Raw genomic sequence first — 15,648 nt, 5'->3', positions numbered from 1 at the left:
AAATGATTCAGAAATTTTAAAAACCAAGATTGCGGCCTAAATGGCGGTGATAACATAAAGAAAAAAGCATTTTCCAATTTAAAACGCTAACAAATATTCAAATGCGACCAAATCGGGGTCGCAGAAATCAAATTTGATGTAAAAAGATGGATTTTTTGCCAACCCGTTACGGTGTCGTGAGAAAACCGGGGCTAGGTCTCGGTAGCCCTTAGGTGGTTCTCCACTCCGAGACTAGGTAGCGCAGCCCTGATAAGGCTGCCTACCGATAACGACGATCGCGAATGGCAAGAAGATTGGATATCCGGAACAAACGGCAGAAGCCCATTGAAAAGCAGATCACCGATTGGCGACTCGGTTCTTGGAACTGCAGGTCCCTAAACTTTCTGGGTTTCGAACTCGCTTTGGCGAATGAGTTGCAACCTCGCAACTTCGATGTTGTTGCACTGCAGGAGGTGTCCTTGGAGGAGAAGCAGGTGCTGGACTGGCCAGGTCAGCAGACCAATTCCAGATTCTTTCTGAGCGGCGGCACGGACAAGAAGCTGGGTACCGGCTTTATCGTGAGGGGCAAGATGCAGGATCGCGTGTTCGGCTTCACGGCGATCAGCGAACGGATGTGCAAGTTAAGAATACGAGGCCGGTTCTTTAACTATAGCATTATCAACGTGCACTGCCCCCACGAAGAAAGACTCGATGACGAAAAGGAAACATTTTACGCGAAGCTGGAGGAGGAGTACGACAGCTGTCCGCGTCAAGATGTGAAAATCGTCATTGGGGACATGAACGCTCGGTTCGGCAGAGAGGAAATGTTTCGACCAACTATAGGCCCGGAAAGCCTACACATGGTCACGAACGACAACGGCCAACGCTGCATCGACTTCGCAGCCTCTCGTGGAATGGTGGTTAGAAGCACTTATTTTCCACGCAAGGACATCCATAAAGCCACCTGGACATCACCTGATCAACGGACGAAAACGCAAATCGACCACGTTCTGATCGACGGCCGATTCTTCTCGGACGTAACAAACGTGCGCACCTTTCGCGGTGCGAATATTGACTCGGACCACTACCTAGTTGGAGTTGACATGCGCTCAAAGCTGTCGACGGTGTTCAACCAACGCCGAAGCCGGCGGGCCCCTCCGTTCAACACCGCGTGTCTGCAGAACGGAGATGTGGCCCACGGTTACGCGCAGCAGCTGGAAGCGAATCTGCCAGGTGAGGAGGAACTTGGCGCAGCCTCGCTCGAAGATGGTTGGAGTCGCATACGCTCAGCCATCGGCAGTGCAGCGGAAGCCACACTGGGTAGTGCGATCCGAGTCAGTCGAAACGATTGGTACGACGACGAGTGCCAGCGGATTACCGCCGAGAAGAAGGCAGCCTACGACAGGAAGCTGCACAAGGCGACGAGAGGGAACGTGGAACGGTACCGGCAGGCTCGGAATCGGCAGGTCGCGGTCTTCAAGCTTAAGAAGCGCCAGCAAGAAGACCGAGATTGTGCGGAAATGGAGCAGCTATTCCGAGCTAATGAAACGCGGAAGTTTTACGAGAAGGTGAACCGGTCCCGCAAAGGCTTCGTGCCGCGAGCCGACGTGTGCAGGGACAACGAGGGGAACCTGATCGTAAGCAAGAGCGAGGTGTTGGAAAGGTGGAAGCAGTACTTCAACGAGCACCTCAACGGCGATGAAGCGGACGGAGACGGCGTTGGAGTCAACCTTGGAGCGCCCGCAGCTGATGAACAGTTCCCAGTGCCTGATCTAGAGACGGTGAAGAGGGAGATCAGGAAACTAAAGAACAACAGAGCTGCCGGCAAGGATCGGTTACCCGGTGAGCTCTTCAAATATGGAGGAGAGAAACTGGCGAGGGCGCTTCACTGCGTGATCTCCAAGATCTGGGAGGAGGAGAAGCTACCGGAGGAATGGATGGATGGTGTCGTGTGCCCCATCTACAAAAAGGGCGATAAGCTGGAATGCGGCAACTACCGCGGCATTACGCTTATCAACGCGGCCTACAAAATCCTCTCCCAGATCCTCTGCCGTCAGCTGTCACCCCACGCTAGGAGGTTCGTGGGGCCCTACCAAGCGGGCTTCACTGGCGCGCGCGCCACCACGGACCAAATATTTTGTCTCCGACAAATCCTCGAGAAATGTCGTGAGTACAACGTGCCCACACATCACATCTTCATCGATTTCAAGGCGGCCTATGATACAGTCGACCGCGAGCAGCTATGGCAGATTATGCACGAGAACGGGTTTCCGGATAAACTGACTCGACTGATCAAGGCTTCCTTGGATGGTGTGATGTGTCACGTGCGTGTTTCGGGGGATTTAGCGGAACCCTTCGGATCACGCCGAGGGCTGCGGCAAGGTGATGGCTTATCCTGTGCGCTTTTAACATCGTTCTTGAGGGCATCATTCGAAGGGCGGGCATTGAAACGAGTGGCACGATTATGAACAAGTCTTACCAGTTGCTTGCTTTTGCCGATGACATCGACATTGTGGCAAGAAACCTGGAGACGGTGACGGATGTCTACACCCGACTGAAGGTACAAGCAAGGCGTGTAGGACTTGGCATGAATACGACGAAGACGAAGTACATGAGAGGAAGGGGTTCGAAGGATGTCGGCCCCCCAAGTCTCACCCCTCTAACTGTGGATGGTGATGAGTTGGAGGAGGTGAGCGAGTTCGTGTACTTAGGATCGCTGGTAACCGCCGACAATGACACCAGCAAAGAGATCCGGACTCGTATTTTTGCTGGAAATCGTGCGTACTTCGGATTACGGAAAACCCTTACTTCGGATCTAGTGCAACGCCGCACGAAGCTGACGATGTACAAAACACTGATTAGACCGGTAGTCCTCTATGGCCACGAGACTTGGACGATGCGGCAAGAGGACGAACGTGCCCTGGAGTTTTCGAACGGAAGGTGCTACGAACGATCTACGGTGGAGTGCAGGTGTCTGACGGAGTGTGGCGACGACGCATGAACCACGAACTGCACGCGTTTCTTGAAGAACCGACCATCGCCACCCAGGCGAAGATCGGGAGGCTCAGGTGGGCCGGCCATGTCGCCCGAATGGACGAAAGCCAGCCTGTAAGACTGCTATTTGACCGCGCTGAACCAGCTGGCGGAACAGGCAGAAGAGCAGGGAAACCGCGCGCACGGTGGGGAGACCAAGTGAATGGTGATATCCGGAAGATCTGTAACCTGGGAAATTGGAGAGTAGCAGCACAAGACCGAGAAAGATGGAAGCGTCTTCTTGCTACAGCACGCGTACCTGGTGCGCTATGCTGATTGGTATGGTATGTACGTGTAGATCAATCGGACCGCGCCCTGGACCCACAAACCAGAGGTTGTTGGTTCGAATCCCGCGGCGGGCACTCAAAAAATTCTACGTGCTTTTTTTAAAGCGTAGTATGTCTTGCTTAATTTATTTTAAGCAAATCATTTAAATAATGTATATGCGTTTTGCATTCTTCTAAGTTTGAGATGTACTTTACTTTTCATATTATTATATTATTATCTTGACACTCATTCTATAAGATTGCACGAGCGAGTGTTATGATAGCACTGCAGGGAAGAAATACCATAAATAATACAAAAAAGCGAGAAGGCTGTCGGCGAAACGACCTTCGGCTAAATATATCAGATTCCATTAAATATAAATTATTTTCATATTATAAGTAAAATCAATGAATTACAAATAAACAAAGTATTGTATTGTACAATGGTCTGAAAAATGTTATTTTACTTTTATTTAAACTGGTCTCATGCACAGAAAAAATGTTGAATTTATGTATATTTATATAACCTCTTTTTTTGAGTAATATTACATAAAAAATGTGTAAAAATGTGAACCTGATGAATATTCATCAAAAACTTTTTCAAAAGGTTTTATGTTATATGTTCTTTCAAAAATGTTAGCGGGCTATTCTTCGCCAACTCACACAAAATCGGAAAAAAGTTGCACCGATTTCCTCTTTTATTTGCGTGAAATTTTGACTTGCAAGTCAGGAATCCGTCTAGAAATTCGATATATATATTGCCACAGAGACCGTCCAAAACGACTCATCGTTCGTTCCAAAATTAGCCCAAACCATTTGCATTCCTTCCTTCCTGAACTCCCCACCAGCGGTCATTCTATTTTCGTCCCCTAGCATATAATTCGCCATACTATCAGCGTTACTCAACTTACTGCTTTGTGATATTACAAAATGAGTCCCCCTCAGAAGTTAGCAGGCAGAGCAACCGGTCTGCAAGATACGGTGACGATGACGACGATCAGCGAACAGCCTCGAGGGTGTCTGTGATTGTTTCATTGACACCGGCGAATAAGGCAATAAACTGTGCGAATCGATCCACCTGGAAGGCTTTGGGGTTGCTTGAACTCGGCGCCGTCATTAGAGGATTTTTTGGCAATATTGGGTTACACATTGCAGAAAGGGTTATGCGGATTCGTCAACAGTGTAGACGCTTCATGTTTTCCGAACCTTTTAAAATGTTTAAGCCCAAATGCTGAAATCTGACCAAAACAACGCGCAATCCCTCGTAAACACGTTCCTTAACGTCCGAAAACCTGACTCACTGCCGTGACAGATACCATCATCGCCGTGGTTTCGGCTCGAAACTCGAACCTGGCAATGATATTTTGCACAGCGAATGAATGAGCGAGAGGGCAAGAACCGGCGGCGGCGGTGGCGCACGAGTCAAGCCCGGCCAAGTCAAGTCAAGAGGGCGAAAACTTAAGGCATCGCACCGCCGATCCATATGTGTGTCTGTCGGTCGATGATCGACATCGGAATGGGGTAATGGCATGAGAAGACGAGAACGTAAAAAAAAACTCTCTGTGTATACACAACACAAATCTACCCCACCGCAGAGAGTATCCTCGATCTTGAACTTTTGACGACTTCATTCCTATGGGTTGACGATGACGTCGCGACGTAACCGCCACTTGGGGTTGACTTGGGGCAGCCGCTCAGACAGGCCGGGGCCGGGGGCGGATAGTAAAGAGACATAACGTCGTCACCGGAGTGACATCTTGACACATCTTGAGCTCATCATGAAATGTTCATTTTATTGCTCAACCCACTTATGATGTCATTTGTGGTCGTTCAATTTGTCGAATTATAGAAAAAAATGAAAACATTTACTCAGAAACGTCATGATCATAACTGAGACAAGCTAGCACAATGTCAACCCACGTAGAAAATGATTCTTCTGCACCTCCAACGCACCCCGCAAAGCTGTTCCACAGATTTAGGAAGGTTCTACTAAACCTACAGACGACAGGCGGATCAGGCACGTTCCACGCCGGCCAAATGACATGATGTCGCCGTAGTAGTAAAACACCTCTGGAATATCTGTGGGGGTGATTAATAACCAGTATCTTACGAGGAAGTGCGGCTGCGGATTTAAACGGCTAGAGGGTGTCGTTGTAAGGGATATGTGAGTGTTGAAGATATACCGGATTGTGGTTAGCTCAATCAAAGTGTTTTAAAAAGTTGAACGTTCTAGGCACATTTCAAGAACGTCAACATAATAAACAGATAAAAATAAAATACATGATGGCGTGAAATTTTATTACAACATTATTGAAATCATCTCAAAGTAGAATTTTTAAATCAAAGCATGATTTAAGCTATACAAAACCGTAAAAATAATGAAAAATAACTTTTTTCTCTTTGAATCAAATCAAATCAAACAATAAAAAAAATATACATGTGATTTTAGCCACTAAAATACAACACCGTCGCTAAATATGGTAAATTATATAAAATAAAAATAAATTATTAATTACATTAAAATATGGTTTCTTAAGCATTTTATTTAAAAAAAAAACAATTAAATTGCACAACGTGTGTTTGAATAAACCTGATAAAAGAACAAACATTGCACGGTGTGTTTTTTAGAACCAACTAATGATAAAACGTTACTAAATCCACCTTTTGGTGGTTGGTGCCTTCCTCATATTCATAAAGTCAATACATTCAGTAAAAATAGCAACATGTTTAACTAATCAACTTTATTACTCATTTCTTTTGATAGAGTTCACAGACCTTAAATATTTCTGGCTCATCGGCAAGGTCTGATAAAAAACCTATCCAACGATAGTTTGCATGGATGATTCAGGCAATATTTCTATCACAATATCTGAAATCCGGCCTCCAAAAAGTGTATAAATAACACTTAAGTGCTAATAACTTTTGGTAGGGTTGTCATATCCTCGATGTTTAAGGCTCATTTGAAAGGTAATTCAATTAAATAATGACGTGTCGCATCAGGGTTCCGGACATCATTTTCATCGAAATATCTGAGATCCAGCCTTCAAAAAGTATATAAATAACACTTAAGTGCTAATAACTTTTGATAGGGTTGTCAGATCTTCGATGTTTTTGGCTCATTTGAAAGGTCTTATGATTATCTAACTAACGACAGGTCAAATGATAGGCCCGGACATCATTTTTATTAAAATATCTGAGATCCGGCCTCTGAAAAGTGTATAAATAACACAGTGCTAATAACTTTTGAAAGGGTTGTCAGATCTTCAATGTTCTGGACTCATTAGAATGGTCTTTTTGATACCTTTCTGAAAATGTATAACACACAGAAAAAAATAATGTAAATTTGGAAGCTTTAATTTTGGAAGGTTGAATATTACCTCTTTTATGATGTAATTTTACCTCAATTTAGACTAAAAAAGTGACATTACACCAGAAAAGCCGTAAAATTACACAGTTCCAGAGGTAAAATTACACCTTTTTTCTGACATAAAAGATGTACCCCTTCCCAGATGTAATATTACCTTGTTTTTTTTTCTGTGCACGATAGGTTTTCTTGCAAAAAACACCCTTTTTACAATATTTCGGACATTCGCCAAAATCGTTTTTTAGCATAACTTTTGAAGTACTTAACTAAACTTGCTGGTTTTAAATAGAGACCTATGGGACACCAAGACGGATCGAATGAGACTAATACGGTCAAAATCCGTTCATCCAGTCTGGAGATAATCGAGTGACAATTTTTTTGTCCACCCACCTACACACATCCACAGACATTTGCTCAGAACATGATTCTGAGTCGATATGTATACGTGAAGGTGGGTCTACGAGGTCAAACTAATAAGTTAATTTTTCGAGTGATTTTATAGCCTTTCCTCAGTAAGGTGAGGAACGCAAAAATTCGGGATGTCTGATATTTGACACCGTGAAAGAAGGGCTCTTTTCCGACATTTTCCGGGGTATACCGAAAAAATTCGTCGGGGGGTCTAGAACAACTTTTTTTGAAGATCATTTTTCGATTTTATGGGATATTTGTTCAAAAAAATCACAGAAAATCGGTACATTCATGTCAATAACCCTCAAATTCCTTATCAATATGCCTTGGGGACTCTAACCAACTATATTTGACCAATATTTGACCACGAATTAAAAAAAAATCGAGCTGAACTTACCAGATTTCTAGCATTCTTTGAAATTACCCCAAAAATCAAATACGACCGAAAGTAAATCTTTTCTAATTCGAGGTCAAATATTGGTCAAATCGTGCTTTCCATTTCATGAGGGCACATAGCTTTTGTAAACAAGAGTGTGCCCCTTTCACAGCTTATGTAAACTGTCATTTGAGTGAAAGGGATACACTATTGTTTACAAAAATTATGTGCCCTTTTGAAATGGTTAGAGTCCCCAAGACATATTCATAAGAAATTTGAGTGATGTCAACATGAATGCAATGCTGTGATTTTTTTGAACAAATATCCCATAAAATCGAAAATAATCTTCTTGTTCTAGACCCCCTGACGAAATATTTCGGTATACCCCGGAAAATGTCGGGAAAGAGCCCTTCTTTCAATAACTCCGAAAAACGAAAAACAATGAAATAGGGTGATTAAAGGTAAATATCCCCCTATTATATTCAATAATTTGTTATTTAAAATCAACTTCTTAAAATTCCTATTTAAAAAAGAAGCTTGACTGATTTTCGCAATAAATCTCATAACTAAAAAAAAAATTTGGCCCTTTTAACTGTTCAACTGTTGTTCATAATGGGCTCATAATTTTGATATTTGGTTAAGTTTTGAGATTGGATAATGTAGTTAAGGTATGTGAAACATAGAAGTTCTTCAAAAGTGTGGCCGTGGGACATAATTAAAATTTAATATTGTATTAACTACGAAAAACTAACGAAAAAGAAAGGGCACACTTGAATTTTTGGTTTGAAGTGAACATTTTTATGTGCCCTTTTGTGTTTTTTTTTATTTTTTTCAATAGGAAATTGTTTGCTATTAATCTGATTCTTGGAGGGTGTGTAGGAAGTGTACTAATTAATGGAATAGTGCAATAATTCCGAATGTTTACGTTTTGGTTGTGTGCCCTAATGAAATGTTTGGCTCGAATTATCGAAAATATATATTAGTTCGGCAGTGCGTGGCCGAATGGTTACGCTGTCCACTTTGTAAGCGGATGATTCTGGGTTCGATTCCCATCTGCTGCAACCTTCCATCGGATGAGGAAGTAAAATGTCGGTCCCGGCCTTGGTTGTTAGGCCGTTAAGTCATTCCAGGTGTAGGAGTCATCTCCATGCCCACGGTGGGTAAGAAAGGGATTATTATGCAACTTGCATGCACCTCGGAAATTCCTTCTGGAGGTTGTTGGGGGGACTATTCTGAGTCAGAAAAATCAATTCCCAAAATATTCTGTCGGTGAAAACTGGTTTTATCTCGATTTGAAGTTAAAAAACCTAATATATCACCTAAAACCTCGAAAATACGTCTAAAATCACGGTCTAACTCTGGACAAAGATGCACATTTTTATCAAGATATCAATTCTTAGTTCCCAAAATATTTTCCTGACATAGTACACCTCAAATCGATCCATTACTTGAGTCCCAGCGTCATCAGGAGGTGTAAAATAGTGATATTTCTAAAACAATATTTTCAATTTGCTCTGGTAAATAAACTGTCATGTCTGAATTCAAAAATTAATGTTGTAGCATTGTTGCAAACAAAATGAAGAACAATTTTGCAGAAAAAAGAATGAAATTTTATCCATTTTCAGTTAAGTTATGTCTATTTTAGTGGGAAAATTGCTGCCAATTTTCAAAATTCTCGATATTTAACACATTTCTGTTATTAACAGCTACTGCGATCATACTCAGTAGGATGTAACAGAAATTACATTTTGGCGGACATTCTGGGGCTTGTTACGGAGGGCATACTGAACTGAAATCCCAAATATGAGCTTGATTGAACTCTACAGGAGCATGCTTTTGCACTTGAATTTTTAATAAGATTCAACCCGTAAATTTCTTGTTTTATCAAAAATGTAGATTTTTAGTCATTCTGGTCACTGAAGCGTTTATTTTCAACATCATTGGCGTGTAGGACAGATCCTTGCGCATGTTTTGGTATAGATAATATTGAATTGAAGTACTCTGAAGCTCTGTACAGGTGTTCAGAGTTTTGAAATTTTTCTAAAAAAAAACGTTCCAGCAGAAAAGATAGGCGTTGCGAAATTTCTTTTTGCTCAAAACTTCAATGTTATATATACCAAAACATGCGCAAGGGATTATATCAGAGAATTTTGTGGCAGTGCGTGGCCGAATGGTTACGCTGTCCGCTTTGTAAGCGGATGATTCTGGGTTCGATTCCCATCTGCTGCAACCTTCCATGGGATGAGGAAGTAAAATGTCGGTCCCGGCCTTGGTTGTTAGGCCGTTAAGTCATTCCAGGAGTAGGAGTCATCTCCATGCCATGAGTACAAACAACACACCAAACCAAGCCTACTCCGGTGGAATCGCTGGCGGCGGTTGGACTCACAATCCAAAGGTCGTCAGTTCAAACACTGGGGTGGAAGGTTCCTTGGAGTAAAAGAGGTTTGGGTGCTCTCCCCATTCAAGCCTTCGGACTCCTAGGTTCGAGCAGAAACTTGCAATAGAGACCACAAAAGACCCGGGGGTCGTTAATGTGGATGGTTTGATTGATATTGAACCAGCAGTAGAATGACAGAATGACAGTAGAACATGCTTTTAAAAATATACCTCCGTTCGGAAGCAACGCCCGATGTTGCGCGGTCGTAAAGTTTAACTCTTTGACGTCGCCGCGCCGCCAGCATGTCCAGCGTGAATACATAAGGCGCCACACAGGTCGTCGCGGCGAGTGCGTTAACACCTTCAATACACCGCCGATCCATCATAACGCAATGTGCTGGAATGAAGGTTCGGCTTTTTTGTTTATTTAATCATTTAAGTGAAGTCATAGTACTCCGCGTTCCAAATTATTTCACTAACTAAAAAATGTAAATTTGCATTCAAAACTAAAGCTGTTCAAACCAGATTCCAAATCAAAGCCATTGCTCAAAACAGGCGACGCGCGACGTTCGGCGATTGAACGTGAGCAGATGCCGATATTTGTCGCGAGCCTTGAGGAATTCGCTCGACAACAACGCCGACGACGACGACGACGATTCGCTTCCTTCCTTCCGTCTCGCTCATTCAAACAACAATAATAACAAGAGCCGATTTTGATGACATGACGCCAGGTATCAGCCGCGGCGTGAAATATGATCAAAATCTATAAATATAAAACGTAAACAAAGCCAATGGAACTTGGGTCGCATATTCTAGGAGTTGATCTTCGGATGAATGGCGGGTTCGTTTTAGTAGTGAGTTATTAGCTTTAGGATGGTAGATTTAACTGGCGGTTAGGTCACATTTGTTTGCTATAAGGAACTGATTCAGGCAATAACATTAAACAGGAATGCCAGAATTCATAAACTTTGCAACCACACCGAAATTATCGCAACATAACATGTCGTGTCACAAGATAGCACTAGAACAACAGACATCGACGCTTTCTTGTCGTACGTGCATGTTTGGCCAAATTGAACCAAGAACGCCGTTTGTGCAGCTCACAATGCCTCACCTTTAGATCTTCACAGATCCCCAAAGTTTCAGTCCTGAGATATTTAATAAAAACCAAAAAAACTCCGTGCTTTTTTTCACTTTTCATATGAAAGAATTTTCAATCTTGTCGTACTATCTTGACACAGCCCAAAAATTGATGTAAAGGAACTCGACACTCTAGCAACACAAATCTGCATCTGTGTTTGTTATTGTTTACATTGCGTGCTCTTGTTTTTATTTATTTGAGGTCAAACATTAAAACGCCTTTTTCTCGGAGCGTCGAAAAGCGACGTACGACAAGTTAGCACTACGGCGTCGACATGGTAACGGTGCCGAGAATAAAACTTGTGCTGCACCGGAACACCAAAATCTGTTAAGTCCGCCACTCTGAATTTAAAATGAGACTGAATGCATAAAATCAGCTCACACACAAAATCTCCAATTTTGTTGCTATGAGCTAAATATGAAATATCGGAGCGACAGTGAATTTTCAATTACATTGCAATTCAAATCACTTAAACTCAGGTATCCAGAAAAAGAATGCTACAAATGGACAGAGAAACGAAAATAACGGATTTTCGTTAAGAACTAAGTTTTTTTTCAAGTGCAAATTTTGTGACAAAATTGGTATCTAGATTGGTATAATCTTCATACAGTGCAAAATCCATTATCCGAAATATATACTTGGCAAAATTTCACTATTGATATTAAAAACATCGTATAATCGAATCACACTTTTTTTCGATTGTCTAGCTTAAGTATGAGCTCTTAACTATTTTTTAGTTATTCAGAATTTTTAATTTCAAGATGGCGGTCAATATGGCGTTGATTATATATTGAAAAAAAGCATTTTTTAATTAAAAGGGCAATCAACCATTCAAATTAAAAGGGGGTCACAGCACTCGAATTTTCTGTTAAAAAGCAAGAAAATAAAAAAAAATACGAATCATTTTTTTTTTTTTGCTCATGATTCCTTTATCCAAAGTCTTATACAAACCTTCGGATGATCGAACTTCGGATAATAGAAGCTTTGGATAATCAAGGCTTCGCGCAATTACACAGCAAAAAAACCGATGGTAAAATCGCATGCAAAAGCATGCACATCACCTTCGTCAAACTAAACACTTAATATTACACACTGCATGTACAATTTTTGCAAACACAAAAAAAGTTGCAACCGACGGGATTCAAACCCAGCACCAACAGTAAGGACTGGCGCCTTAGCCCACTCGGCCATCAGACCGATGTAAAGCTGTAAGGATAAACGCATATATGAGCTTGACATTTCGGTCAAGTAGGTTTTCCATACTGATGGGCTACATATTTCAGGGTGTAAAATCACATAAAATTGCATAAAATAATGCAATATTTATTTTACACCCAGGTCTTTTACACGCAGCTGGATTACTACTTTTTTAGCTGTGTAGTTTTGGGCTCAGTACGGAACCTCACTATGGAACCACCGGATCCAGCCCCTGAATGCCCGCCAAAAAGGTTTTGTTTGTTACTTTCTTATATATATGTACCTATCCTCGGAATTATTATTACGATTTGTTTTTTCACACCTGCTTTTAAAATTAAAAAAAAATTTGCTCAACCAAAATAATTTAAACTTTGCGAGTACTTCAGTAATAAAAATGATTTTCAGAACAAAATAACTTATTCAAAATACCAAAGTTGAAATCAGTGAATTAGTTTAGTTTGGCTAATACATTGGCCGGTTAAACGTCAGTTGACAAATCTCTGAAAGAAACCACAATTGGTTTTGCAAAAGCATGCACATCCCCTTTGTGAACAAAAGCATGTAATATTGTATGAAAAAACGTGTACACAAAAAGCATGTACCAAAGAAAAAAATTAGATCTGCTCACCCCAAAAATAACATCAATCCGGTGAGGGTCATATTCAGATTACCAAGTCCGCGCCCCAACCCGCTCGGCCATCTGCAGCCATGCATCACAATCATGCGACCACCGTTTGGGTGTAGTAAAAATCTATTTTTGAAAGCTAGAGCAACACGAAAAAAAGGCAGATGAGCATTTTGACAGCTGCGAACTATATTAAGATTCATTTTTCTTCTTTCCTTTCCTTTAATTTAGAAGTAACTTGTACACAAAACTCAAAGTATGGATTTTTTTAAAATGGTCCAATAAACCAAATTTCAGTTGTTTTAGTGTTTTTAATACCCCTGACTCAAGGCGGTTTCAAAACGCCCAAAAAGCAAAAATTGGGAATTTGGTTTATTGGACCTTTTTGAAAAAAAACTGGCAAAATCCGTCAAAATCTGGCACTGAGAAGGATCAATCTTTATTCTGGCTGACACTTGAAAAATCTCGCATTCCCAGATTTAACTAGCAACCTGGCAACCCTGCTCATCACTATAAACATTTAATCCTAAAACTCCTCAGATCTTGCACCATCCTAAACCCCACTATCGATAATTCACTATCGCGCATACTAAATTAGTGTAGAAAACAACTGTCCCTCTGACAACTCAGCCTACCATGCGTCGTCGTCGTCGTCGTCGTTCGATCATTCCCCCCAAACCAACCATCGTCAACATCCAGCGTCGTCGTTGATCGCGACGCCACACCGTGTGACGTGATCACTCGCAAGGAGAGCCAGCCAGCACCACGCGGAGCAAGATAATAAAACTTCAATCAGACTGTGTACGTCTGTGTGTGTGCGTTAACACCGCACGCTATAGCAATGTGATGTAATGCGTCGCAATCGGTTAATGCTTGTTCGGAATGTGACTTAACTTCCGCACACGCGCGCGCGCCCGACGAGATATTCTCTCTATGGGGAACTAGGTTGAGTCGTCGTCGTCGTCGTCGTAGTTGCAAGGCGCGGGTCAACGACCCCGGAGGCCATACCTTCCCACGCCATACCCCGCCCGCCGCCGCAACAGTGTTCAGGAAGAAGTCATGCACCTTATTTGAGGTGGGGGGTGGGGGAGACGATCGCAGCAGCAGCAACAGCAGCAGAGAGGAGAGGAGTTGAACTCTTCCGCGTGCAAAACGAAACACTGCACCTGAAACAAAACCCGACCCGACCAATTGAGAAGCCTCTCCGAAAAAGCTCGGCGATCGGTGACGAAGAGACGACGACCAAGTCGACGGTGGTGCGAAAGAAGGAGAGGCCCCCCGCCGCCGCCACAAACTCAAATGTATACATATTTCCACTTACCTTTCTTTAATAACTTCCTCATTATGTGAATGCAACCATAAATCAAACACACAAACAGAGGCTCTCATCGCGGAACCGACCGAAAAAAAACAAGAGCGAAGACGAAGACATCGGCGAGAGAGCGAGAATGAGTGTGAGAGATCGCGCCGCGATCACATGGAGTGCGCTGAGAGTGAGCGAAAGAGGAAACGAGAGAGAGTAGTAGCGCCGTGCAGCGCGAAAGAGACAGCAAGAGGAAGAAAACAAATTGTCACTTGCTGATGATCGTACGAATGCGCGATCGGGGGACTTTCTTTTCTGAGATTTTGCACTGTCATCACACAATGAGCTAATGAGGCGGGTGGTTTTTTTTTGAATTTTTAAATATTTTTTTAATTTCAATTTTTCAATAATATGTTCAACAATAATAATAATAATAATTTGAATTCTGCTTTATGATACATACTTTGCGCTGAGTGCTTAAACTTTTTTAGTCTTTTCTTGTATGAGTTTGCTCCTCCTGCTTCCTTGTGTGGCCTTTCTCCGATTAATGTATAATATTCAATAATAAAACTCAATAAACATCATCTGCTACGAATGATATGCTACTGTGTTCGCTAGTTTGCATCCTGCACTTGTATGCACGTGTAAAATAGATTATCTCGATTTAAAAACACTTATTACGTACGTGTGTGTGTGTGTGCTAAATATTTTGATTTCTCGTGTGTCTCTGCAATTTCACTAAAACGTATGTAATAAAAAAGATTCACTTCTAAGTAGTTGTAAAAAGGCAGTTTCGGTTTTCGTTGAAGTTATAGGTTTGATAAGTTTAGTGTTCCGAGTCTTGTCGCGAGAGCAAAAAACATAAAAAATGGGTTTTAACGCACAAAACGAGAATCGTATATCCAGTTAAATAATTATTTGGAAAAACTTAATATAAGACGTACTGAGAATTTTGAAATTTCAAAAAATTACAATTTTTCTCCCAAAATAACATGGAAAAAACTAAAGGTCAGCGAAAATGTAAACTATAAACGAAATGACGTGTGATAGACGACGCGCGAGCGTTAGGGATTAAACGGGGATCGCGGGGGAAAGGGGATGTTATATACTTATAAAATATTTAAATTACGTTCTCGGCCATCCTCAGAAGCGGAACGGTCCTATCCCAGGGTCCTCGAGCTGCTGCCACAGGTTCTTACTCCGGTGGCGAAGCCACCAGCCGAACATCTCCTCGAGAGTTCTTTGCCGTACCTGGGAGGGGGGTTCTTCTGCTCCTGAGTTCGGTGCCCGAAAACAAAATCACATTTCACATTTGTTGTACGCGCGCTCACGCGACCAGCTCCGAAACCTCAACACCGTGAAGGGGTTTGTGGCGACCCTTTGGGCGATCGATCTCCGCTGCCTCCTCAGTACAGTCCAGTCGGATCTAGGTAATGGCACTTGTTGACTTGCTGCTGCTGCGGTCTCTTATACATTCCGGTGGGGTCGAGCTTGCTGGAGCCGCTGCGGCTGCTGCCGCAACTGCTGCTGCTGCTGCTGCTGGTCGTCCGGTAGCTGTTGCTCATCGCCGACCGGGATTG

At 42.4% G+C, this 15,648-nt stretch overlaps 1 protein-coding gene across 1 annotated transcript; it reads left to right on the top strand.

The window, feature by feature from the left end:
• The first annotated feature begins 281 nt into the window (after positions 1 to 281).
• Positions 282 to 15,346, top strand: LOC119769551. Its single transcript, XM_038262426.1, has 3 exons — positions 282 to 899; positions 1,095 to 1,821; positions 15,216 to 15,346. Exons 1-3 carry the CDS (start codon positions 282 to 284, stop codon positions 15,344 to 15,346), a joined length of 1,476 nt encoding a protein of 491 aa, XP_038118354.1.
• The last annotated feature ends 302 nt before the right edge of the window (positions 15,347 to 15,648 follow it).

The sequence above is a fragment of the Culex quinquefasciatus genome, chromosome 1 (assembly GCF_015732765.1).
Source record: "Culex quinquefasciatus strain JHB chromosome 1, VPISU_Cqui_1.0_pri_paternal, whole genome shotgun sequence".
NCBI classification, from domain to species: Eukaryota; Metazoa; Arthropoda; class Insecta; order Diptera; family Culicidae; genus Culex; species Culex quinquefasciatus.
The sequence above is the reverse complement of the archived record's forward strand: the minus strand, read 5'-3'. Positions and strand labels throughout refer to the sequence as shown.